Source organism: Kwoniella bestiolae, chromosome 6 (genome assembly GCF_000512585.2).
Source record: "Kwoniella bestiolae CBS 10118 chromosome 6, complete sequence".
In the NCBI taxonomy this organism is placed as follows: Eukaryota; Fungi; Basidiomycota; class Tremellomycetes; order Tremellales; family Cryptococcaceae; genus Kwoniella; species Kwoniella bestiolae.
Genome location: NC_089246.1, coordinates 1,865,255 through 1,889,556, shown reverse-complemented (window position 1 = coordinate 1,889,556; position 24,302 = coordinate 1,865,255). Strand labels below are relative to the sequence as shown.

The window sequence follows — 24,302 nt, the reverse complement described above, 5'->3', positions numbered from 1 at the left end:
TAAATACAAGTTTCGGCCTGGGATGCCATGCATCGGAGGCTAATGGTCCCCATTGGCACGCTTAGGAGATCTGCTTCAATGCGTTCGGGACTGAGGTACAGGTAGAATCCGAGGATGACAGGCGAAGGAGAAGAGAAGAGTAGGAACCTGATGAGGTAATGGCGAGACGGAAGCAAATTGGGGTGGTTATGGACAGCTTGGTAGAGCCATCGTCTTGCCAGAGCCATCGCCTTCCCATTGACGTGGACGAGAACGCTCTTCTGTAGAACACTACACCAAATAATCTCAGATACATAGTATTATGCCCACTCTCCAGCAATTCCCGACTAATCTATCAACATATCATGAAAACTGCCTCCCCCAATCTGCCCCCTTCCTTTACTTCTCGGGCCACCCAGTCGCTGGGCTAGCGAGGGACCACCTTGTCGCCAGGCATCTGATCTTCGAGCTGCTGCTGCTGCTTCCGGGGTAGGGGTGAATGCTGAGCCGTCGGAGAGTGTCATTATGGATGAGGTTGGGTTTGCCGCAAGGATGGTATCGGAATAGAGTTTGCTAAGAGCGAGGGATAACAATTAGCCTTAATCCGGAAGCGAGAATCATCATGCAGAGGTTGTGCGGTGAAATGAAGTGGGATTTACGATGGAGGGCGGTTTCCGGAGACGAAAGACAGAACGAAGGAATGCAAGTACGATTGAACTCACCCAGACGAGTTCGATCCCAGTAGCTCCCTCCCAACATTGTGCTTCCTTTCAGCAGGCTGAGCAGGTTGCTGGACCACCGCCGGTGTGGAAGCTCCTATCCTACCTTTCAAACCTTGGTTGATGATTGTCACACTAAGCGTATTTCCATCCGCTACTACACCGTGGTATTGCTTGATCAACCCTTCCGCGTCAGACCGGTTCTCCAGCTCGAGGTCCACCGTGACTGTGTTGGGGGTAGCGGAAATTATGGTTTTGGAGTTGAGTATCGCGAGGGGTGCGAATGCAGACTATATAAAGTCTATTAGCACATGAAGGCGAGGAATGGATGTATTTGAGATGAATCCGACGTGATTTGTAATGGTGTAAATATCCGATTGCCATGGTAGTCAAGCCTTACTCACCTCGACATCCTCAGCCGTAGTTCCCAGAGCCAAATTCTCCACCCTCACCCAAGTAGTCCCCCTCGCAGCACCCATGATCGACACTTGCTGCTGAGGTTGTATCAATTCCCTCTGAACCGGTCTAACATCCCTCACTCGCTGAGCACCTACCCCCAACGCAGCGTTCAACTGATCTTTACTTTGATTGTTCACACCTCTCCCACTGTTCTTTGGTCTTCTACCATTTCCCGAGGGTAAGAGCTCCACACCGGCATTAGGATTGTTCAGGTTCGCTGGTGGTGGTCCGTCGAACCCGTGTAATTTTACATTTGACGAGTTGGATGGGAGCAGTTCTTTACCTTGACCACCTGTTATTCGGTTAAGCAGAGATGATCTGGATGCTGGAGTCGTTGATGAGGAAGAGGATGATGAGATACGAGATGCCAGTGATGATCTGACCGAGTCGTGTAGATCATGTTTCCATGAACCTGTCGCGTCGGGGTTGGACTTGCGATAGGTATCGGGGCGCTATGGAGTACGATGAGTAAATCGTAAGCATCCACCTCATGCAAGCATGAGAGGGCACTCACCTGGTACGGCTTGTTGGTCCTGACCATGATCTATGCGTTGATCTGTAGTGAAATGAAGATGAGGAAAGAGAAGTGAAAGAGTGAAAGATTGAAAGATGAAAAGTAGATGTTATATCTATGTTCCTTCATCATCATCATCTCGATTGGTTCCGTCATCATCATCACATCCATCTTCATCATCATCATCGTCATATACTATACACCTCACATGAGCTCATGAGAGCACAGGGGACATAGCCATGGCTGAGCAGATTCAGCCTAGGCCGAGACTGAGATCCACAGAGACATCAAGGAGTCATCCTCTCGCTACAAGCACCACCTCTCACCCTTCACTCTCTCGTCGTGTGTCAACAGGTCACCCTGTAGGTGGAGTTCAACTCACACCTTCCATCTTATTGCCAGCGGGGCACGACTTCTCTCCTAGGTCTCAGGACATTCATTCTCCAACATATCATAGACCTCATGCAAACACCATCTCCTTGGCTAGATCATCTCGTCGTTCAGCAAATGAATCGAGTGAAGCCCAGTTGCTCGGCGTAGAGTCAAGTCGGCGGAGTGGTCATTGGTCAGCCCTTACATCGCCTTCACTGCATAACCATCGTATAGTAGAAGATCAGCAGCTGAGTCGGTTTCGCTCACCAAAGAGAGGAGATTCGACTGGGTCCAGGTTGCTCACTTATCTGGACAGTCTGAGTAAAGAGGAATTGGCTATTGTAGAGACTAGATTCGATCTCATGACGGATGATGCACTGCGTCAATATGGTAGAGCAACCCCCTCTGGTCCATCGTCCACTTCGACACCCATGGATACTTCCACGACCGACTCGTTTGACCCATCAACCGGTGATCTCCCCACATCCACTGCCCATCCACCGAGCTCCACTGATCATCCTCCGCTATTCCCTCCTTCTCCCCCCGCAAGTGATCCTATTCTCACCTCTACCGACCACCCTCTTAGAATACTTAGCAAAGCGATAGCAGAGCTCAAAGAGGTCATAGAGAGGTTAGAGGATGAGAATGCCAAGCTAAAGAAGGTGAACACAGAGAGGAGCAAACCTAGAACTAGGCGGAAATCTGCAGATCAGGTTGGTCTCCCATACTCTGCTTTTAGGTCGTGCTGATATCTTCCAGGCCTCGATTCATGACGGTCTCACCGAAGCGATATCCACCTCTCTTACTTCTACCTCTCCCATAAGCGAAATGGCTCCCAATCCACTGCCAATCCCCAACGACGCCGCATCTGTACGATCACTCTCACCTACACCGTCCCACCGAGGGGCTAGAAGACCACCTTCCATCGCTTCTTCGTTATCTGTTCCCTTCCCTTCATCTCCTGTCGACCCTCCTGATCCCGCTACTCGCTCCTCCAACTCTATCAGTGGGACTACCACGCCTGTGGGACCACCAGTGAAGAAGAATAATCGGTCCACATGGACTTCGGGACTGTGGGTATGGAGTGGGAGCAAGAAGTCTGGTCCTGGAAATCAAACAACATTACAACCTCCCGCTAAAACGACCATACCTGCCTCTAATCCAACCATCGATGCTGAATCCGCTATACTAGACGAGGAGGATCCAGAAGCATGGCGGAAAGGCGATGGAGGGAGCAGTCCAGCGTTCAAGGCGATATTCCTAGCTACTGTGAGTTGACCGGAATGAGATAAGGGATAGTTCTGACATACTTTATAGCGTATCATCACTCCGGATCCCTCATCAATCTTGCTTTCCTCCGAGATCCCCTCCAATTCGCTAGTCGCCTACCTCTCCCACTCGCTCGTTAGCAACGCCCGTGACGATGGCATAATAGCTCGAGATGCTATTTCAGATCGACGCAGATCAAGGGACCTGTCTCGGAGCCGAGCAGCATCTATTGGTAGTCAGCTGCCTTCAGCAGATCTTGGCAGTTTCAGAGACACCAAGGGATCAGGCTACGGCGATCAAGCTCTCGCTGCTACTGCTTCTCTTGGTCGGACATTGCTGTCATCTGTTTCCAACGCCACTATCAGAGGTACCAGAGTCATAAGCAATATCACCGACGACCCTAGACCGTCTCTACTCCATCGCACATCATCGGCTCGGGCTTTCCCAACCACAGCTATTTCAGCACCTTCGGCTGTCGCTCATTCGGGCTCATCAGCTACGTCACCTACCGAGGAAAGACCCCTTCCGTCAGTGGAGCTGTCCTCAATCGTCCCTGATGACATTCGACCACCTACTGTGACGCTGTCACGTCAAAACCTCGGGTCCTTCTTCCAAGCGTCAAAGAACAAGTTGACCACGGCTAGTAGATTCGAAAGTGAGGATGAGCCTTTAACGGACAGGTATGGTTTTATATGTGAGTTGCAGAATTGGCTGTATCCACTCAAGACTTGACACGCTGACATGCGCTTAGATGACATCCAACACGCCAAGTTACTCAAGGATGCTTCTGCGGCAGGAACATCCGCGCCAATGTCTTTGAATGGTACTCTAGCCCCAGCGGCGGACAACGAAAGTGAAGGATGGATAGCTAAAAGACGACGTGGCTCTCACGGAAGCCAAAAGTCCATACAAAGGGAACGTAAATCCACGGATATCAGCGATTCAACCTCTATACCTTCACCTAGACGATCCACCGATTCGGTAGTCCGTGTCAAGACGCCCGAGAGCGGCTCGCCTCCCAAATCTCGCTCTTCTTCGCATGCCGATACACAAAGACATCGATCGTCCACTCTCCTCAGTCTTAATCCCTCACCGGCTAAACCTGTAACAGCGAAGGATCACCTGACTGTCGCATCCAGAGGTGCTTCCTCACTCCGACCTGCTATTGCACCCACCACGACAACCACTCCACCTCTCTCCGCTTCACTGACGGAGTCCTCACCCACCATCGATTCTACATCTGCAAGTGCAAGTCGATTGACTGTATCCAGCTTGTTAGAACAACTGACGGAGATTCATGATAGACAGCAACAAGATCGCTTGAAAGAGTGGGACGCGTTCTTGAGGCGCAGAGCAAGACACATACGCGACTCCTTGTCTGGTAGTAACCATAAATCAGAGGACCTCCGATGGGGCTCAGGTCTGATAGGGATCAGTCAAATGGGAATGAGCGGGAAAGGGGGTCAGGAAGATTGGAAGGTTTTCACAAGGCTGGTGAGGAAGGGTATACCGCTCAAGTATAGGAGTGACGTTTGGGCTGGTGAGTGGTGTAGTGACCTCGAGATTTTGTGACCTATCGCATGATCGACCCCGTTCTGGTCTGCATCCTCTCCAACCTAAATTTCCGCTTCGTTCCGCCTCTGAAGATGTACTAGATATGGACAAGAGAGCTGACTTCGCGTACAACGCAGAATGCTCCGGTGCAAAAGATCTCATGGTCCCGGGGGAATACGCTGAGATCCTTGCGGTACACAAAGACGACCTCTCGCCTGTTCACGCGGATATAGAAAAGGACGTATCACGTACTTTCCCTGGCAACGTTTTCTTCGGTGGAGATGGGCCCGGTGTAGCCAAATTGAGAAGGATTTTGACGGCGTATAGCTGGTGAGTGATCAGACCTGAGTGATATGTTTGCGCTGACATAGGACGGTAGGCATAATCCCGCAGTAGGCTAGTGAGTTGAGTCTTGTCTACTGGACATTCACTATGCTAACATGAGACTCTGCTGCCGTAGCTGCCAAGGAATGAATGTAAGCCATTCATCTTCGTGCCATTTTCTTCGCCTGAGCTCACGTTATGCACTATATAGATGCTCGCTGCTACGCTACTGCTCACCCACACTGATGAAGGTGAGTTTGTACCGGCACTGCGTATGTCGACCCAGCTGACTCTGTCTGCAGAACAAGCATACTGGGTTCTTACGTCGCTCATCGATCGACTCCTCCCTGCTCAATTCTATTCCGCTTCTCTACTTGCATCTCGAGCAGACCAAGTGGTACTCAACGACCTGGTGGCTCAGCTTGTACCCAAACTGCACGATCATCTAGAAGAACTAGGCGTAGACTTGGCCAGTGTCACTTTCGGATGGTGGTTGAGCTTGTTCACGGATTGTTTGCCTGTTGAGACGTTGTTTAGGGTATGGGATGTGACATTCGTTGAAGGACATGATGTGAGTTGGCCCAATCCCTGTTCTGCGCCAGAACAAAACTCATGAACCCATTCGTTACACGTTGCAGACCCTCTTCCGAGTCGCTATAGCCATACTCAAACTCAACGAGGTGGAGATTTGTGCCACCGAATCTGTTTCAGATCTGTTCTCGTTCATCTCCAACATGACATCCAGGCTTTGGAATGCTGACAAGCTTATTGCGGTGGGTTGTACGATTCTTGTCTGTACTGATCTGATGGACTAAATCATGTCATTCATCCAGCTCCAACACTCGTATAAACCAATCATACGACATATAGACATCGTCGCCAGGTGCGAAAAGGCCGTTGCCCAGCTTCAAAAGGAGATCGGGGACGAATGAGGCATACTTGTGCTTTTATCAATATCGAGCATTGTAAATACCCGTGTCGATGGAAACTCCATTGTATATATTGCGATGCTATGTATGGAAACTCCATTGTATATATTGCGATGCTATGTATGTACGATAAGATAGGACAAAGACATTATGTGCATTCATGACATGATGTGTATACTATATACTAAATACTATATGAAAAAGACCTCTAGTCCCAAAGATATCCTAAAAAAAACCTGAAGAGATGATCCAGCTATTTCTTCCCTCGCCTTCATTTTCCGCCAACTAAAGGGCAACGACCTCGGGGGCACCGGTCACGAAGACGACGGAGGGCACGGTGGTGGTGACGGTAGCGGTGATGACAGGAGCGGGTGCGACAGAGGTGGTAGCAGTGACTGAGGCACATGAACAGGCGGAGGAGTACGAGACAAAGCTGTTTTCACAGTTCTGGGCTTGGTCTGATGGGATACCGGTGGGGCAAGAGAGCACGGCTGCTACGGGAGCAGGAGTGTTGGTAGCCGCTGATACGTAGATGGTGGTAACTCCGGCGGTCACGGTGGTAGAGGTGGTGGTGGTAGAGGCCGCGGGGGTAGATTGACATGACAAGGCGGAAGAACATTGGGAGATGTGTTGAGCGTAGACAGCGGGACCTTGCCATGTTCTTTGGACGGCTCGTTGACAGTTGTCTTGGTAACAGGCTCCGGGCTCTCGAGTAGCGTTGACACCGACCATAGCGGCGGAGGCGACGAGGAAGGAGATGATGGCAGTTCGGAACATTGTGATGGGTTTGGTTTGGTTTGGTTTGGTTGAGGTAAGAGAAGGTTAAGTGGTGATGAGTTTGGGTAATGGGCTGTAGAGCGGATGGCTTGGTAATTTGTGTTGTGTGTTGTTGAGAAGAGAAAAAGACAAACGAGACGGGGGAACTTCACCCCTTTATATATCTTGCAGAGGTGGGATTTTTTCGGATGTCTAGTAGGAAAAAAAAGACGTTCTCGGACGTCTGAAAATAGAAACGCCGGTCGGTCCCAATTCTGATTCTGATTTTGATCCACGCTGATAAACCTTGGCAGGAGCACGGGACTACCCATCGTCCAAGGCGTCCAAGCACGGGCTCGGGAGTCAGTCTGAGGACAGCTCGCTTTCAATCCGAAGACCAGAACCTGAAGGAATGTTTGACAACCCTTACGAGATCTTATTGTCTCACTCGAAAGGGTTTGTCACTCTGATCGACAGGCACGGTCAGATGAACAATACCGAAGCAGAGAGGGACATGTCAGAGGATGTCTTACCTCTCATGCGAGTAAGCTTGTACCTAAACCAAGGGTAAATCTCCAAACGGACCGAATAGCCGCTCTCTGTATTTGAATGAGATCGTCAAAAGAATGCGGGTGTTACGCTGTACCTGTCGATCATCTTTCCGAGACATTATCAAATCAGGGACACCTTCCGGGCGAAAAATCTTTCCCAAAAGAATGGGAAATGCCGTGAGATGCGGTTCCCCTTTTTGGTCACATTTGCAAGTTGACCGGCACTTTCACCATGATCGACGTCGGTTAAGCGTGTCCCCTTCTATGAGATCTACATTCATTCCGTTTAATTGCCTAATTTAGTTATCAACCAGGTCCTATCGGTTGCACAAAAGTAATGTTCTCGTTTCCGCTTCGACGCGAACAAGGACGCGTCCTCTTCCGTTCCCTTCACTCGTCCCGGTGGCTTCATGGCTTTTGATCCCGCGATATTAGGAATACTCCTTTCGGAACCGAACAAGATAAGCCATCTCTACGTGCATATGTCCCTTTGTCCAATATGGGCTCCATGCTGAGGATCAAGGGAAATCCGAGTGGAATGTAGCCGATGGAGTGCGTATGTATTTCAATGGCAGATCATTGCATGGACATTTCCGGATGCTATCCTCCGAAAGTAGCGTAGATCATCCTTCTGTCGATCTTCATTATATCGGCTCAAAATCGACACGCGAGATCAAGCATGGAAGTGAATCAGGGCAAGGTACGATGGAAGACCAAGTTGGACACCCGTGAGACTCGGCCTACAGAAGTTACTATGGCGTGGTCTGGAGGAATTACCGTTTTGAATTGAAACGAGCCTTGCAGTCCGTCGCTTGATTCCCTCTGCCGATGGTTTAGCGGATATCGCGGCTTACCTTGAACGTTCAAAGCAAAGCGGACCGGCCGAGGGAATACTCTGAGTGACATTACAACGAACTTCTACTCCGGACCGAAAGACTAGCACTTCGCCCTCTGATTATCCCGGAAGGCAGCAGGCGTAACGACTCGATTTGACTGTGATTCGGTGATTGCTCTTGTTCCTCGCGAGATGGCTGCTCAACTTGTTCCATACTCATCGATCTGCGTGACAAAGGACTTGTTCGGCAGTATCGCCTGCACCTGCACAATCTCAGAGTAGTCGCTCAAGTGACTTTTCAGAGGGGGCGCAGAGCCTCAAGAGACCACGCGGCGGGTTGACATAGACATGAGGCAGAGAGAGCACGTTTGACTGTCCACACCCTTCTCTTGCTGATAGCTCAAATCCCATTGGCGCATATTACAACAGCGATCTGCTCTTCAGCCATTGATCTAAATCACGAAGCCAGGCTTAAACCATAGACTAGGTTAGTACCACCATGCATCTGATCTTGCTACACTACATATAACGAATATCCGATTTCTTTTATGCTACAATCTGCAACGCCTTTTTATGCCACTTAGTAAGCTGAACCACCGTTCACGTGGAAGCATTGAGCAGTAAAGTATGAGGAATCGACGCTCGCGAGGAAGACAAAGGCGGTGGCTACTTCAACGGGTTGACCTGCACGACCGATAGCGGCTGTAGAGGGGAGATAGGTTAGATTGATTATACAATTTGGCGGTGAGACTCAAACAACTACTTACTACTTGGACCGAAGTTCTCAAGCGAGTCTTTGGTCATCGTTGCGGGGATGAGAGGGGTCCAGACTGTTAGTAATGATTAGCTAAAAATTCGCGTAGTCTATTCAACATGTCCTCAACTCACTGGGTCCAGGGCATACGGCGCTATTAGATACACGTGATTAGCTGAGAGTATCTTAGCTGACCACATGTATCCACTTACTTTACTCTGATACCTTTCTCCTTCACAATCTGGTTAGACAAAGCTCTAGTGAATCCCACGATAGCACCTTTCGTCGCGGTGTAATCGAGTAATTTGGGATGACCAACAAAGGGGTTGATGGAAGCGTTGTTGATGATGGATCCACCCCATGGCATGATAGGGATGAGGTTCTTGGTGAGGTAGAAGATGGCGTGGATGTTGACGTCGAAAACATGTCTCCATTGGTCGGAAGGGAGGTCTTCGATGTGCTCGACTTCGTTCTGGGTGGCTGCGTTGTTGACGCTGTGGTGGAAGTTAGTGATTTATAACGTGATAACAGCGTGATTGGGTGTTGGAAGGGGATTTGAGGTGACGATTCGCGAGAATATGGACACCGTCCACTCACAGAACGTGCAATTCACCTCCACTCCAAGACTTGATCTTCTCAACTAATTGCAAAGCACCTTTTTCATCTCTCAGGTCTTGAGCAACGAGTTCGACTTTGGCTTTGGGAGCTACTTTGGCGATGTATTGTTTCGTGTTTTGAGCATCTTCCTCTTCGGCTGGTTGATATTGAATTAGAACGTTTGCGCCTTCGAGGGCACTACGACGAGTTCGGGCTGTCAGCTTCGATCTCAATGAGAATACAAGATCGTACGGATAACTCTCCAAAGAGTACAGCGATATACGTGTATATCCGTGTATATACGTGTCATGCTCGGGATACTCCGACTCACTATAAGATAGCTACAGCTCTACCAATACCGGAATCACCACCAGTGATAGCAGCGTTCTTCCCCTCAAGCTTACCAGCAGCCTTGTACTTGCTTCCATCGGCCATGACATCGTCCAAAGGAGCAGGGTTCAAGGGGACCTGTTTACCTGGCAAAGCATCTTGAGCCTGTTTGGCGATGGAGGGAGGTAAGAAACCTGGTCGGTATTCCTCTGGTACGCTAGGTGGGATGTTGGACATTTTGTTTAGGGTTTTCTGGATGGGCTTGCTTGACTGAAATACAGTATGGATAGATGCATTGTAGAGGAGAAAGAAAGACGAACTTTTCGAGGTGTATTTGTAGGTGGATATGTATGTCACCGTCGTCACTGTAATTTTGTATATGACGTCAAACTGGGACGAATCATGGGAATCGCGCTAGAGTAAGAGCGATATGTGGCATTTCTATCTATCGTCCATTATCACAACCTCTGTCAAGCCCAAGCCTTGGTCAGTCATGCCTCATATGAAGCAAACTGATGTAAGGCATGCACGCAGAAATACACGATCGCCCAAGCTGGACAGAGGGGTCAGATGCGCGACTATCCTTGAGCGATAAACTTTCTCTCTTCTGGCCGCGCATTTGAACCGTTGATATTGTTCGGGATTCAACAGCGAGGTACCCCTCTCCCCTCTCCCCTGAGCCTGCCTGTAGAGCGACCAGACTCTCTTTGGGTTTCCCACGCTACTCTTACCAGCCGACGCTTCCTTCTTGGCATCTCGCGCTTTCTCAAAGGATACCTTATAGGCCATGCAACCGCAGTTCCGCTTTCCCGGTGACCTTATCGCACCATCGGAAAAGACCGATCCACTAGTCTGACCTAGTTGCCTGTCGACTATATACTCGTACAGTATCAGGCAAGGCTCTTATCGAGGACTTGTTGTTCTTGGTTGATATCATTGTATCCATTCCTGTATACTGCGGACCAACCTATCAGCAAGCATGTCAAAGTGGCCTCAACCTTTCGTATCGACCGTATCGCACTGGCAAGCTACCGTGAGTTGTTCCTTCTTTCGGGTGGACAAGTGGGCGATCACTGATTGCGTTATTTGACAGAATCGAGGTAGAAAGTCTTTGTATAATCACAACAAAGATGCTGCTCTTCCTACAGAAGTCATCGACTACGTGATAGTCGGTGGTGGTATAGCAGGTAAGCCGTATCCCGTCTTCGTGTCTATGACGGAAATGCTGATTCTGGCAAATGGACGTAGGAACTACCATGGCGTACCATCTCACCAGACCAGGTATAGCTAATGGCAAGACAGTCGCCGTGCTGGAAGCTAAAGATCTGGCTTCGGGTGCTTGTGAGTCTAGCTTAGGTCTCCTCCTATGCATTGTATGGATGATAGTACACTTACTATGCACCTGATCAGCCGGTCGAAACGGTGGTCATTGCGCGCCATTCTCTTTTGGTGCCCTCACTCTCCTCACCACTCCTCTGACTGAAGGGGGAGCGGGCCTGACTATTGAAGAAGCTATTGAGGTCTTAGATCTGGAGAAAAGGGTCCTGGAATATGTGACGGACACGATCGAGAAGGAGAAGTGGGACGTGGACTTTTGGAAGGGCGAGAAGGTTGAGGGTGAGTCGAAAACTGTTCCAAGACGTTGACTCAACAGACTGTGCTAATGATGTGACATCCAGTCCGCGTCTCGCAAGAGGGCAAAGCTAAGATGACCGAGAATTACGCCAAGTGGATTGCTGCCAGGGAGAATCATCCCAGTCTGAAAGGTACTGAGCCGGAATGGACTTGGAACGATGATGAAATCGAGGCGAAGAAGGTGAGTAGTCTCCGATATGAGATCTTGCATCGTGTTTCCTCGCATGCTAACATCTCTGGACCTGTGCTTCCCAGGCTACCAGAATCCACAACGCCATCGCGTACTCCAAAGGTCCCGCCGGATCTTGCCACCCCCACAAACTCGCTACAGCATTCATGAAGTCCGCTATGGAGACCGGACGAGCCGAGTTTTACTCCTACGCCCCTGTTCAATCGACCAAGAAAGTCGACGGGATATGGGAGCTGGAAGTGCATGAGAAGCGAACGATCAAAGCCAAAGAGGTCATCTTCTGTACGAATGCTCATACCCCTCATCTATTCGAGGGTAGTCCAATTGCCAATTAGTAAGTGGTTCTCTCTCACTTTTAATCCTGGGTAAACCTTGTGCTGAGTGTACATTGGATCGCAGCTTGGTCCCTTATCAAGCTCAAGCCGCGAATATCACCACCCCTCTATCCTATTCCGGGTCCAAATACCTCAACAACTCGTATACCATTGAGGATGGGCCATATCTCATGTTCACGCCTGACTCAGGTCTCGTCATGGGTTTGGCTCATTACAATGCCCACAAATTGGGAGTGATGACTAAGAAAGAGATTTACGTAGATCATGACGCGTACGTAGCTGAGGGGATAAGGACGTGTGAGTGGTTGACTCTTCCATCAGAGCAAACATTTCCAAAATTAGGCTCAGCAGCTGACATTGCTTTCGTGATGCCAGGGCTGCAAGATTACTGCAAGAACAACTTCTCCGATTGGGGTTCGGAAGCTCCCGGTGAAGGTGCGATGAGAATCTGGGCCGGGATGTTATGTGCTACCAAGAACACTTTACCTCTTGTGGGCGAGATCCCAGGGAAAGAGGGGATGTACATGGCTGCAGGTTTCCATGGTGAATTTGCCGAGTGACATCTCAGTTCACAACGTTCACTGCATTTGCTGACTTGGTTTGGGCAACTAGGCCACGGTATGGCAAGGATTCCCCTGGTTACCAAATACCTCGCCAAGCTCATCACCACCAAAGAATGGGACGAAGGTCTACCTTCCACTTTCAAGATCACCGAGGAAAGGTTCGAAAGAGGTAAATCTGCTCTTCCATTCTTCACAGAGGAAGAATTGGACGACAGTCTCGCTGGGAAGTTCAAGAAGGCTGTGGGATTGGGTAGTAAGCCAGTACCGTGTGTCAGATAGATGAGCCGTCTTTTGCTTTTCTTAGTATTCCTGGAGTTGTATCGTGTCTTAGTCGGTCATTGATGTCGTTATTTTCATGTATATTTGATATTTCACACGACTATCCACATGGGTGTGGAAAACGACGAAATATTGTGTTGCCTGCGAATGATACATTCCCCCACTCTTGCATACTGTAAATCCCCTTTCGGCCTAAACATCCCCACTCAGAGTACCACCTTCGGCCGATAGTATTATGCAAAGTGTGCTGTACCGCCAGTTCCGTCATAGACGTATGGGTCTCCGTGGAGAAAAGCTTGTTTTACCTCAGGGATGTGTAGTATACTACTGTATGACACATGGGGAAATGCTGAACCGTGTGGATCGAGGATTTAACCGAGTACCATTGTGGAAAAGAGGATTCTTCAGATACAACAGTTGTGTACGTGGTACCACGGAGGACGAGTAGGGCCGGTGGATCACGGATGGAGGATCACTCGAGGCATGACCATCTGGCGTTGAGTATAGATCTCGTTGATCACAATCCAGTCTACATGGATGCAGAATCGTGAATGAATTGCCTCTTGAGAAGCAGAGGAAAGGGGAGGAATTAACCGAGTCTCTTGAATGTGCGTACCGTGGACGACAAGGTTCACAAGAAATGCATTCCTCGTCACGCCATCATGCTTATGATAACAAAAACGATGACTCACATGATGGGGTCATAGAAGGGAAGGCATGCGTACCATGATGGTAGTTATATGCATAAAATGGAAGAGGAGATGACATGAAGAGAAGAAAGGAAAAGAACAGGATCCAGCCAGGGATATTCGATCTGTTGCCCCACTATACTGAAAAATAACCGCATGATTCAATGAATTCAAATGTAAAACAACCTTTTCTTCACGTTTCCGCTTCTTCTTCTTCTCCTTCTTCTTCTTCTGTTAGACCCCTCATATACACACTTAGCAGCAGTATTTTCTCCTAATATACGCTGTATCGACTGCATCATTCGACTGGATCGTACTCATCGAAAACGGTGACCATATAGGACCAGCACTAGGACAGCCCCTTTCACCTTCCCCAGCTTACACCATGTCATCCCGCCCAGAGATCGATCCCAATGATTCACCTGAACTCCTCTCTCACTCCACTCTCCCTCAGGATGTAGGTGCTCCGGAAGTATCGATGGTAGAGGAAAGCACGGTGACTGGAGTTACCTTTACACCAGAGTGAGTAACCTGACACGTCACCAGGAAGTCCAACTTGAGAAGAAGTGAGCATCCCATGCTGACCGCATCTGCTTCTTTAGGCTGTGGATGCAGAGAAGGCACTGGGCACTAGACGTGCTTCGGAGAGAAGGTGTGAGATCTGTGGGTTCAAGCTAATGACTGTCGATGAGATATAGCAGCGGTCAGCTGAACATCATATTCCGTAATAGGTACTGGACATAGGATGTGGACCTGGATCGTTACTTGAGACCCTTGTTGTACCTCCCTCGACGATACGGGAGCCTCCTATACTATCAGAACAGTCAAAAGATGATGAGGATGTCTCAAGTCAAGGGGGAGAATTGTTCATACAGGTATGTGACCTTCACGTGCAGTATCCTCCACTGCTAACGCCTGTATCTTTTTAGCGCCTAGGAGGTCTTGACGTCTCCCCATCCGTAATCACATCAGCTCTCAAAACACTCGCACCACCTACGAACTCAACGATACCAAGATGGGAACCGCTCCACACGGAGCTTTGGCTAGGTGGTATAGAGAAATACAACGCTAAATTAGAAGGATACGAGGCTATAGTACTGTTAGAAGTGGTAGAACATCTAGATCCGGATGTGCTGAATAGGTTTGGAGTGGTCACTTTTGGGACTTATAGGCCGAAGGTGTTGTTGGTTACTACTCCGGTAAGCACTCGGACACCTGCGTAGGATTCGATACCATGTTGACTAACATTATCGCTTTAGAACTTCGACTTCAACGCCAAATTCCCTCGAGCGGAGGAGCATGATTTTGCGAAGAAAGGGTTTGTTGATCCCACCGGTAGAACCGATAGAGTGTTCAGGTGAGTTATGGCGTGACCCTCAGATGAAAGATAGCCTAACTCTCTTGATCTCCAGACATTCCGACCACAAGTTAGAAATGACTGGTGCAGAATTTAGAGGATGGGCAGAAGCGGAAGCTGCTAATTGGGGGTGAGCCAGCTGCTTCTTTTCTCCGTCATTTCATCTGACAATCTTGCCTCTCAGCTATGACGTCGAGATATCCGGAGTCGGTGTATCCTCCCAACCATCTTACTACCCCTCCGACGATCCCTCTCAACCCGGTCAACCAATCTACGCATCGCAAACAGCCATCTTCAGGCTGGCTACCGGGTTACCACTTCGTTCACCCCGATCAGTCCGCACCGTCGAATTACCTTTCATGCCTAACTCGGGCGAATCATCTCATCCTCATAAACTCGCTGGTAAATTCATACATCCAAGTAATGCTCCAGGAGACGGAAGGAAGTCACCCCCTGGAGACGCGATCAACATAGTAAAGGAGTGTTATCAGAGGTGGAACATTGGAGAAGTAAGCTTAGATGAATTATGGGGTGTACATGAGATATCGGGCAGATGTGCGGGTAGCAAGAGGTACCTCGTTAGTGTACTGGGTGGATTCGGTGATTGCCCTTCTATACAAGGCTCTAGCGATGACTTCGAGGTGAAGATGGAGAAGGGACAGGGATTAAGAGTCAGATGGAGAGGTTTTACTCCAGTACAGCAGGCGAGCAAGGCTGAGGACAGTTGGGGGAAGGTGATCCCGCCTCGGCAGGGAGACGAAGGCCAATCAGGAGGATGGTGAGGTGAATCAGCAGTAAATCCATTATTTCAATTATAATACATATGACGCGATCGCCCAACAACTTCAACCGATCAATGTAGTGGTAGAGTGTAGAGCAACAAATCAATATCATCAATCGTCATACATAGTCCTCTGCGTGTACTCTACATCTCCATGGTACATTCAGCATAACATGCATGGATGACCATCATCCAATCAGACTGATCATTCAGTTAGTGAAGTTCATTTCTTGGATCGCTTTCTGCACGAATATATTGAAGTCATTTGCAGATGGGCAATTCAAGTAGCCCGTCTTGCTGTGTGTTACCAAGACGCAATCCACAAACGCCAAAGAGACGTCCATCCGGCTTCCTTCCTCTCCCTGTGCTTCCTCCAAGAGAATCCCTCAATCGCCGTCTCGTCGTTAAGCGCTCAAGCAGCACCCTGCTCACGTGAGTGCATCCGTTCAAACAATAATCATCCCCTGTCCCCCCCGAAAGTCTGGGCTACGGTTCAGTCTTTTCGGCCAAGCTATTCTAAGCCAATGACGTGTTGGACATCCGCCAATTCACCGAGAAACCACACTAAGCCAAAAGTGGGTTTCCCCATTACCAAAAGCTCGTCCAACAATCCACTTGCTTTGCATTTTAGCCCACTCTGTCAAAAACGGGGAAAATCTCGATCATAGTCATGCATGGGTTTCCATCAATCAAGCATGAAAGGAAAGGAAGGGCGGACAATTGACGGACCCAACTCCTAAGATCGGGTGAACATCTACCCGACATCTCCCTTCTCTCCTTCCCTTGTTTTACTTTCTTCAGTCTGCCAAGTTGAAGACTCCCTGTCAAAACAAGCATCTTATCCTTTGGTCTACACAATCGAACTCCTGATGTTTATCGATCATGTCAGCTGACGCCCATGCGGGGGCAGAGCATAATCTACCGATCATTCCCCATGGAGCACACATATATATACCAGTGCCCAGTTTCGGTGGGCGGTCGTGGTCATGGTCGTCCGATCGTCCCTTTGTATACTGAACCAAACAATCTGAACAAGGTGGCAAGATGTCTGATCCGAAGAACACCAACGATAGTTCCAGTACTCATAGTTACCCTCACTCGAACGTTCATGTTCATAATGAGAAAGACGTAAAGTCTGCAGAACCCATCACTCATCATGAACATGCTCCCTCGCCCTCGCCCACGCCCTCACCAGGTGATCATGTCGATTACACCCCCGAAGATCGAGATGCGAGATTGGCCGCTCGAGCGACCTTGCAAAATGCTTTACATGGTATCTCCAAGGTCCAGCTCATAAAGGAAGCAGACGAGTTTTGCGATGCCCACGGACTACCCGAGCATAAAGATACGTTTAGGAAAGGTGCTTTACTAGCGCAGAGGCCTAAGGATTGGAATGTTATTGATGAGCTCAATGCGGAGGAGAAGGCTGCTATCGAGTTTGAACATAAGCATAAGTGAGTTGATCTAGTAATCTGCATCGTATGGTCGGTTATGACTGATTTCCTTTGGTACGATCTCAGATGGAGGATGTCAAGAGACCTTCTGTGGGTCGTAGGTGCCTGTGCGATGGGTGCTGCTGTCCAGGGATGGGATCAAACTGGTTCGAACGGAGCGAGTAGGTCATGAAACTCTTGTTTAAGGCGAAAACGGCGCTGATATAGATCTTTGTTGCACGTTAGACCTCGGTTTCCCCCAAGAGTTCGGCATTAACAGAGGACTCGATGAGCCTGGAGGTGCGCACGATCAATGGATTCTAGGTTTGGTCAATGCCATTCCATATCTGTCTGCTCCCATCATGTAAGCAATTATCCGGTTCTCGCTGGATTATGTTGGATGCTAATGACATGATACAGCGGTTGTTACTCTTCCGATCCGCTCAACAACCTATTCGGTCGACGAGGTGCCATCTTCATTTCTGCTATCAGTGGGTGCATCCTTGGTCCATCCCTTTTATCAACCACCCGTCGTCAAACCTTTATTCCCAGTACAAATGCTAATCCCATGAACAGTTCTCATCGCCACCCCCATCGCAATGGCCTTTACCCACACATGGCAAGAACTCCTCATCGTCCGTATCTTTTTCGGAATCGGAATCGGTCTCAAGGGGTCCACCATCCCCATCTTCTCCGCTGAGGTTGCGCCCACCGTCGTTCGAGGTGCTCTCGTCATGATGTGGCAGCTCTGGACCACTGTCGGTATCTTCATTGGGTTCGCTGCAAATGCCATTGTGAGGAACTCGGGAGATATCACTTGGAGGTTGCAGATTGGAAGTTCGTTTATACCTGCTGTACCGCTGGCTATCATGGTTTGGTTCTGTAAGTGAGACGTCGCTTGCTGTGGACCGGTGCTTGTCTTGTGTCGTGCTGATTCTGTGGTGGCTCCAGGCCCAGAATCACCTCGATGGTACATGCGGAAAGGCCGTATGCCAGAAGCATTCAGATCCATGCGTAAGCTCCGTAAACACGATGTCCAGGCTGCTCGGGACCTCTTCTACGCCTGGGTCCAGTGGGAAGCGGAGAAGAAGGTCATCGGAGATCGATCGATGTTCAAGAGATTCTCTGACCTTTTCACCGTTCCGAGAATTAGACGAGCAACACTGGCCGCTTCGGTGTTGCATGCTGGTCAGGACTTGTGTGGGATCAACAGTGAGTGGCTTTGATCTTCAATACAGGATTGGGCACAGATTGATTTCCTGACCCGTTATGTAGCAATCGCATTTTACTCTTCCACTATCTTCGTAGACGGCGGTGCTTCCAATGTAGATGCACTGTACGCATCGTTGGGTTTCGGTGCTTTGAACTTTGTCTTCACTTGGTGAGTGTAATTGAACAGACAAGGTCAACCATTCCACTGATCATGTCAAATCGCTAGGCCTGCTGTCTTCACTATCGACACTTTCGGTCGAAGAACTCTAAACCTATTCTTCTTCCCCTTGATGGCCGTTTCACTCCTTGCTGCTGGTGAGCATCATATTAGCATATATACAATTCTCTTATACTGAATTTCATTCAGGTATGGCCTTCTACATCGAAGAGCAGAGGATCCGGACTGGGATTGTAGCTTTGTGAGTACATCGACGCTTGAGACTGGAGGAAATGTACTTACGACACACCTATCCAGGTTCATCTACATCTACACAATATTCTATTCCATCGGTGAAGGTCCTATCATCTTTACCTACTCTGCTGAGGTATTCCCACTGGCTCATCGAGAATTGGGTCAGGCTTTCCCGTGAGTGGATTTCCGAGTAGGGCGGGACGAGGCTGATTTATTGGGTTCACTGGACAGCGTATCGATCAACTACTTTGTCAATTTCCTATTGAGTTTGTGGTTCCCCTTCCAACTTAAGCAGTTTGGCGGTCCAGGTACTTTCGGTGAGTCCATCATTCGTGAACTCAAGAGTGAGAGGCTTATCGTTCTCTACCCAGGCTTCTACACCGGTACCAACATGGTGGCGTTCTGTCTTGCCTTTTTATTCATGAGGGAGACCAAGCAGCTCACATTGGAAGAGCTTGATCAGGTGAGTTTGGCAGTTCACCGCTGCTATTCTTTCTACTTGCGTTCCATGTGATTCGACGTTGACCATGTGTTCCACTAGGTATTCTCCGTCCCCACTAGTGTATACATTAATTACCAATTCAAGAAATGGCTCCCTTGGGCCTTCAAGCGATACCTCTTGTTCAACAGACAGGCGAAGCTTGAACCTCTCTTTTATGAGGATAAAGACATCAAGGCGTAGGAAGTGTCGAGTGATCCGAGTGTGGGTCATCCTCTGCTTGATGATTTGATGTGCTTTGAGGTTATTAACAAATTCGTTATAATTACTTATATTAGCTGTATTACGTTTTGCTTCGGTATATAAGATGGTGTCTATGCGATGTATCTTCTGTTTGATGAATGGGTGATCATACATACAACGATGACAAGGAATGCAAGGTATGCTATTTCGATGACTGTTTCAATACATCTATAATCCAGTCTTTCGCTTTTACACTATCGCTCAGGCCGTATCTCCTGGAGCCATGAACTCAATCAGTGATGGAGTAATCACTAGCCGATCGAATCAACGCGTTCACTCACCATGCAAGAGGAAAGCAATGCATCTGCCCTTCACCAACCCACCATTTCCCTTCTACCCCTATTTCTTTCAACCTATCCATTAACCTGATCGTATCAGGCGCAAGCACATCCCAAGTACCTATTATTCCGTTGACCATGACATTCCTATCCTGCAGCAAAGATAATTCCCCTTCCACCGGCGAGATCGTCGGATCAGAGGGTGATACATCTCCACGCCATTTTATAGCCACGTCCCCTGTGTAGCCGGTACTAAGGACTGGATCAACCGTGTTCACCTCTTTCATATCAGGATTACTATTTGAGCAGTCCACGACGGGTGAGATCAACATGATTGACTTGGGTGTTACTTCAGACTTGGTCGAGAGCGCGTGTAGTGTGAGGGTCAAAGCTATGTTTCCACCCGAACTGTCACCACACATATGCAGATCCTCTGATGCCCGTTGGGACTGGGAGGATATCTCGTGATACACTTTGAGTAACGCTGGGATGGCTGTAGAAGCGGTGGTCCGCGGTGCGAGTGGGTAGGAGATTATCGTGAGATGAAGATGAGGTAGTCGACGGGATAGTTCTACTACGAATGACCAGTGTTGCGAGGAAGGTGGGCTGTATTTGAGTTTAAACGATGAGTTGCAGGCATGGTAATGAACAGGTAGTAGAACTTACGCTTGGAATCCTCCCCCGCAGAAGCTATCACAAAGTCAGCTCACATCCCGTATATCCATTCACGAGAAGCTTGCTCACTACAATATCCTCCCATTCTTCTTCGGCGTTGAGCTCTTGTGGTCCAAATCATAAAGCCATACATCCTCCACCAACCGTTCCGTGACGACGCACTTCCTCTTCACTGGTCTAGGAATCGATAATCTCGGTGAACCAGTTTTAGACCATTCAAGCTTCTTTTCCAGATTTGACGGGGGCTTCACCAAGCTTGGCTTGAAAGGTCGGATGAATGTTTGAAGCGTGTGCATAAGCCATGTTCGTTGGGATATGGGGCAAGTCTCGATCTGCATGTTGCAGGGGGTAGACGAAGTGTCGTGTGGATCAATGGAAGAACCTATTATATTGTATGGCTTGGATACAGATTACTCGACCGTGTCCTGGACTATGAAGAACACCGAGCTGCATGTTGACATTATCTCAGCTCTTCGATGGGGAGCTAGGCTACGGTCGATTGATATTTATGGCAATTGACATGATGACGATGACGAATGAAAGGTGGTTAGGGTAGTGTTACATGTGTTCACGCGATCAGCCAAAGTATCGAGACCACCCTAATCGATCGATCCTAACAGCACTACGATTTGTTATTACGATTCTTCTAATCTCACTTTTCAAGAGCATCGACAGTCATTACAAAGATCTGTATTCCGCATCACCCGACTACCATACCCTGGGAGAAAACCCCATAGGCAGACCTTAGAATACCTAGTCTGACCTCACCTATGCTGTTTGTGAAAACATGCGGATCTTGAGAGAACACCATAGACCTCGACTATACCGATACATTGCTACACACCTATGCGTTTCTCACACCGATCAAATCCACATAACCATGCATACCGTAAAATTTACAACGGAAAAGACTACTACACTTCTTCTGAACACCATTACAAAGGTTGCAACACTCTTACACCTTGGTTGATCACCTCGATATACTTGACACCGTTCACTGTGACTTCTTTCAAGAGCTTCTCGGGTTCATCAGTGGGATGTCGGGTGTTTACGATCGAGATCTCTCTCCATTCTTTATTCGTAGGTACCTAAATGCTCGAAAAAAGGACATCAGTTATTGTCTCATATCGTCATGAACATACCAACTCACAGGGATACCTTTATCTTGCAGCACCTTGAACTCCTTGTAAGCACCTTGAGATTCGAAACACCCTTCCCTCTTGATTAAGGGAGAGTCCCAACATGGTTGCATCCTGAGATCACCCTTGGATCCGTTGAACAGAACGACTGAAAGTCTTTCAAAGGTCTCTTGTGATGGTGGGGGGTTGTGGACTCGGTGTCTTGTCGCTCGGAAGTGCCCGCCAGATACGACTGCGGGAGGATCAAATAGTGTAAGCTGGTTCTTTCCCATTGCGGCACCTTGCACTCACGCTCAAGGGTGTCACCTATGTTGATCACCAACGCCCCTGGTGCGTATTTCACATATCTCCAAATACCATCTCTACCCCACAGCTGGAGACACGTGACGGGAACACTGAACAACATGGTGGTAGTACCGAAATCGGTGTGACCGAACATCCTCAAACCTTCACCCATACCTTTCTCTTCGTTCTTGAAAGGGTGGAATAAGGCGTGTCTCAAGTACCCTTCGTTGATCGGGGTAGGACCTTTCGACTCAACGTTCTCGTACAAGTAATCGTCGGGCATCTCCAAAACCTTACTCAACAAGGTCAATAGTCGCTTGTTGACTGATCGGGTGAGGTATTCGGTGAATGCGTTGATTTCATCCATGAATGGGTGAACACAGGTGGGAACTTTGTCGAGAGATTTGTATTCTTCTTCGTAGAAGTTGAACTGGGTGATACCGTCGTATTTCCCTTTTATGGTCTAAAGGAGAGTAGGCAGGTGTTGTCAGCGAAGAGCCTCAAGTAGTGCCAACATTGGAATAACTACCACTCACTCTCCATCCGAAAGGAGGCTTGTATCCAGCGTAAAGTCCACCTTGAGGATCCCAGTGTAGTCTCTCTTTATCCTCTTCAGAGATGTTCCTGTGCAAATATTGAGCGATAGAGAATTGTCTGTGTAGCTGCAACAGGGCAAAACCATGTTTTAGTTGCTTGCCGAAGGAGAAGGAGGCAATACGGCCAAGTGCAACTCACCTGCTCAAGGTTGATACCATAGTTGACCAAGTACAAGAAGCCATCATCCCTGATGGCGATCTTGGCGGTCTCGACCAATTGCTTGACTACCTCTGGATCAGGAGAGTCAAGTAATGATAAGTCGATAGAACGGAGTTTGGCATAATCCAAGTCTTCCGTAGGGGCAGCAGGGGGTACCCATTTGGGCACTTCAGGTTTGGAGTCGAAGTTGGTAGGTGGGTTAAATGGAGCAGCCATGGTGATCAAGATGATAGCTATTGGATAGTGGCGTTAAGTGTTTGGGAATTGTGATGTTGTAACTTCCATGATACAGCTCTTGAACCTCTTATATACCTTCCATCCTCTCGGTCCGTCACACGCATGCTCTTATCAGTCCTCACCCAGATTACAAAGAAATGCCGACTGCCAACCCTCTCGGGGGTCAACAACTCGCCATTCGGTTGACGGTCGGGGACCCCTCACACCAGCCGGTTCGTCAAGATAACGCACGACAAATCGCTCAGGGACGATGTTGGTTCTTCGTTATCGCTTGGTTAGATTCGGGGTCGACTTCGGGGACGCTCGGGGAACTGGTGCAGTACTTGATCTATATCGTTCGGACCGTAATGCATGTAATCCCATTGGACTAATCGGTATGCTTGTGACCCGAACTCCATGGGTACACTGCGTACAAAAGCATATATATAGGGAGGATGAAGTATGTAGCGCTTGATTGTCTCTCCTCAACAATTTCGCAAATTACGAAAACTTTCAATACTACGGTCTATCACTTCAATCAGTAAAACTAGTACCTCAAAACAGTTCAAGATGTCCGCTCCTACCAAAATCACCATTTCCAACGAGCAATTCCCTATCAAGCCCCACAACAGTGAGCTTCACCCACAATGTAACACAGAATGTGATATGCTGACAAGTACCACTTTCGGCCTGCAGGTCCCGCTGTTAAGATTGGAAACCTCGTCTTCTGTTCCGGTCAAGTTGGTATGGGTGAGATCAAGGCTGCTACTGTGAGTGACCTCCCATCCTGGTTTGATATCCTCGTTGCTTGCTGATAATCTCCATATGATTCATAGCGAGAATCCTTAGGAAACTTGAAGAAAGTCCTTGAACTCTCCGGATCATCATTAGAAAAGGTTGTAAAATACAATGGTGAGTCAGTCCCCCCACTCTACTTCTTCTGCATTGAGACGAACACATACTGATTAACCTGACATCATGATGGTAGTCTTCCTCAAGGACATGGACGAAATGCTCACCATGAACGAAGCCTTCGTCGCTTTCCTCCCCGACCCCAAGCCCGCTCGAACTTGTATCCAAGCTGGTAAATTACCTGGTGGACCCAACGCTTCCATCGAGATTGAATGTGTAGCTGAGCTTTAAGGAAGACCAGGGCATTTCATACGCATCGCTGTAAATAGATAAATCATCATCCATGCATTATTTCTTCAATATCTGTATCGGTCCTCTGCAACAACACAAGTCGACTGAATGTTACATGCACATCTGCAGTGGTCCATGCTCCGGCTTTGCAGCATCATATGCGATATTCAAGCAATGACAGGTGGTCGCATATCGAGAGGTGAAATATGATTGCTCTGAAGCTTCTTCATGTTCAAAGGG

General features: G+C 48.5%; 10 protein-coding genes across 10 annotated transcripts; 5 read left to right on the top strand and 5 right to left on the bottom strand.

Annotated features, from left to right (window-relative positions):
• Positions 1–326: 326 nt before the first annotated feature.
• Positions 327–1,698, bottom strand: I302_107899 (uncharacterized protein; the record flags this gene model as incomplete). The annotated part of the gene is made up of 4 exons (XM_019192971.1): positions 327–552; positions 702–988; positions 1,103–1,609; positions 1,672–1,698. The coding sequence occupies 4 exons, from the start codon at positions 1,696–1,698 to the stop codon at positions 327–329; spliced, it is 1,047 nt and encodes a 348-aa protein (XP_019044448.1).
• Positions 1,699–2,405: 707 nt separating this feature from the next.
• I302_107898 (uncharacterized protein) lies at positions 2,406–6,122 on the top strand (the record flags this gene model as incomplete). The annotated part of the gene is made up of 11 exons (XM_019192972.1): positions 2,406–2,756; positions 2,803–3,312; positions 3,361–4,006; positions 4,064–4,852; positions 5,004–5,196; positions 5,246–5,266; positions 5,327–5,342; positions 5,402–5,441; positions 5,493–5,761; positions 5,829–5,963; positions 6,024–6,122. The coding sequence occupies 11 exons, from the start codon at positions 2,406–2,408 to the stop codon at positions 6,120–6,122; spliced, it is 3,069 nt and encodes a 1,022-aa protein (XP_019044449.1).
• A 282-nt stretch (positions 6,123–6,404) lies between these two features.
• I302_107897 (uncharacterized protein) lies at positions 6,405–6,896 on the bottom strand (the record flags this gene model as incomplete). The annotated part of the gene is made up of 1 exon (XM_019192973.1): positions 6,405–6,896. The coding sequence occupies one exon, from the start codon at positions 6,894–6,896 to the stop codon at positions 6,405–6,407; it is 492 nt and encodes a 163-aa protein (XP_019044450.1).
• A 1,945-nt stretch (positions 6,897–8,841) lies between these two features.
• I302_107896 (uncharacterized protein) lies at positions 8,842–10,179 on the bottom strand (the record flags this gene model as incomplete). The annotated part of the gene is made up of 6 exons (XM_065870558.1): positions 8,842–8,963; positions 9,029–9,091; positions 9,150–9,169; positions 9,228–9,509; positions 9,613–9,810; positions 9,944–10,179. The coding sequence occupies 6 exons, from the start codon at positions 10,177–10,179 to the stop codon at positions 8,842–8,844; spliced, it is 921 nt and encodes a 306-aa protein (XP_065726630.1).
• Positions 10,180–10,921: 742 nt separating this feature from the next.
• Positions 10,922–12,944, top strand: I302_107895 (uncharacterized protein; the record flags this gene model as incomplete). The annotated part of the gene is made up of 9 exons (XM_019192975.1): positions 10,922–10,975; positions 11,036–11,129; positions 11,191–11,283; positions 11,353–11,559; positions 11,622–11,758; positions 11,833–12,101; positions 12,167–12,399; positions 12,478–12,645; positions 12,715–12,944. 9 exons carry the CDS (start codon positions 10,922–10,924, stop codon positions 12,942–12,944), a joined length of 1,485 nt encoding a protein of 494 aa, XP_019044452.1.
• Positions 12,945–14,018: 1,074 nt separating this feature from the next.
• Positions 14,019–15,772, top strand: I302_107894 (uncharacterized protein; the record flags this gene model as incomplete). Its single annotated transcript, XM_019192976.1, has 7 exons — positions 14,019–14,155; positions 14,236–14,296; positions 14,365–14,508; positions 14,563–14,832; positions 14,893–14,990; positions 15,046–15,120; positions 15,175–15,772. The coding sequence occupies 7 exons, from the start codon at positions 14,019–14,021 to the stop codon at positions 15,770–15,772; spliced, it is 1,383 nt and encodes a 460-aa protein (XP_019044453.1).
• A 1,043-nt stretch (positions 15,773–16,815) lies between these two features.
• On the top strand, positions 16,816–19,510 carry I302_107893 (uncharacterized protein; the record flags this gene model as incomplete). The annotated part of the gene is made up of 13 exons (XM_019192977.1): positions 16,816–17,225; positions 17,292–17,386; positions 17,451–17,568; positions 17,625–17,695; positions 17,781–18,086; positions 18,156–18,416; positions 18,480–18,585; positions 18,643–18,731; positions 18,784–18,835; positions 18,892–19,002; positions 19,060–19,145; positions 19,200–19,291; positions 19,370–19,510. 13 exons carry the CDS (start codon positions 16,816–16,818, stop codon positions 19,508–19,510), a joined length of 1,938 nt encoding a protein of 645 aa, XP_019044454.1.
• Positions 19,511–19,712: 202 nt separating this feature from the next.
• On the bottom strand, positions 19,713–20,861 carry I302_107892 (uncharacterized protein; the record flags this gene model as incomplete). Its single annotated transcript, XM_019192978.1, has 4 exons — positions 19,713–19,785; positions 19,852–20,454; positions 20,515–20,538; positions 20,593–20,861. The coding sequence occupies 4 exons, from the start codon at positions 20,859–20,861 to the stop codon at positions 19,713–19,715; spliced, it is 969 nt and encodes a 322-aa protein (XP_019044455.1).
• A 597-nt stretch (positions 20,862–21,458) lies between these two features.
• Positions 21,459–22,919, bottom strand: I302_107891 (uncharacterized protein; the record flags this gene model as incomplete). The annotated part of the gene is made up of 5 exons (XM_019192979.1): positions 21,459–21,611; positions 21,674–21,894; positions 21,954–22,410; positions 22,484–22,609; positions 22,683–22,919. The coding sequence occupies 5 exons, from the start codon at positions 22,917–22,919 to the stop codon at positions 21,459–21,461; spliced, it is 1,194 nt and encodes a 397-aa protein (XP_019044456.1).
• A 570-nt stretch (positions 22,920–23,489) lies between these two features.
• I302_107890 (uncharacterized protein) lies at positions 23,490–24,062 on the top strand (the record flags this gene model as incomplete). The annotated part of the gene is made up of 4 exons (XM_019192980.1): positions 23,490–23,550; positions 23,616–23,689; positions 23,756–23,831; positions 23,908–24,062. The coding sequence occupies 4 exons, from the start codon at positions 23,490–23,492 to the stop codon at positions 24,060–24,062; spliced, it is 366 nt and encodes a 121-aa protein (XP_019044457.1).
• Between the last annotated feature and the right edge of the window lie 240 nt (positions 24,063–24,302).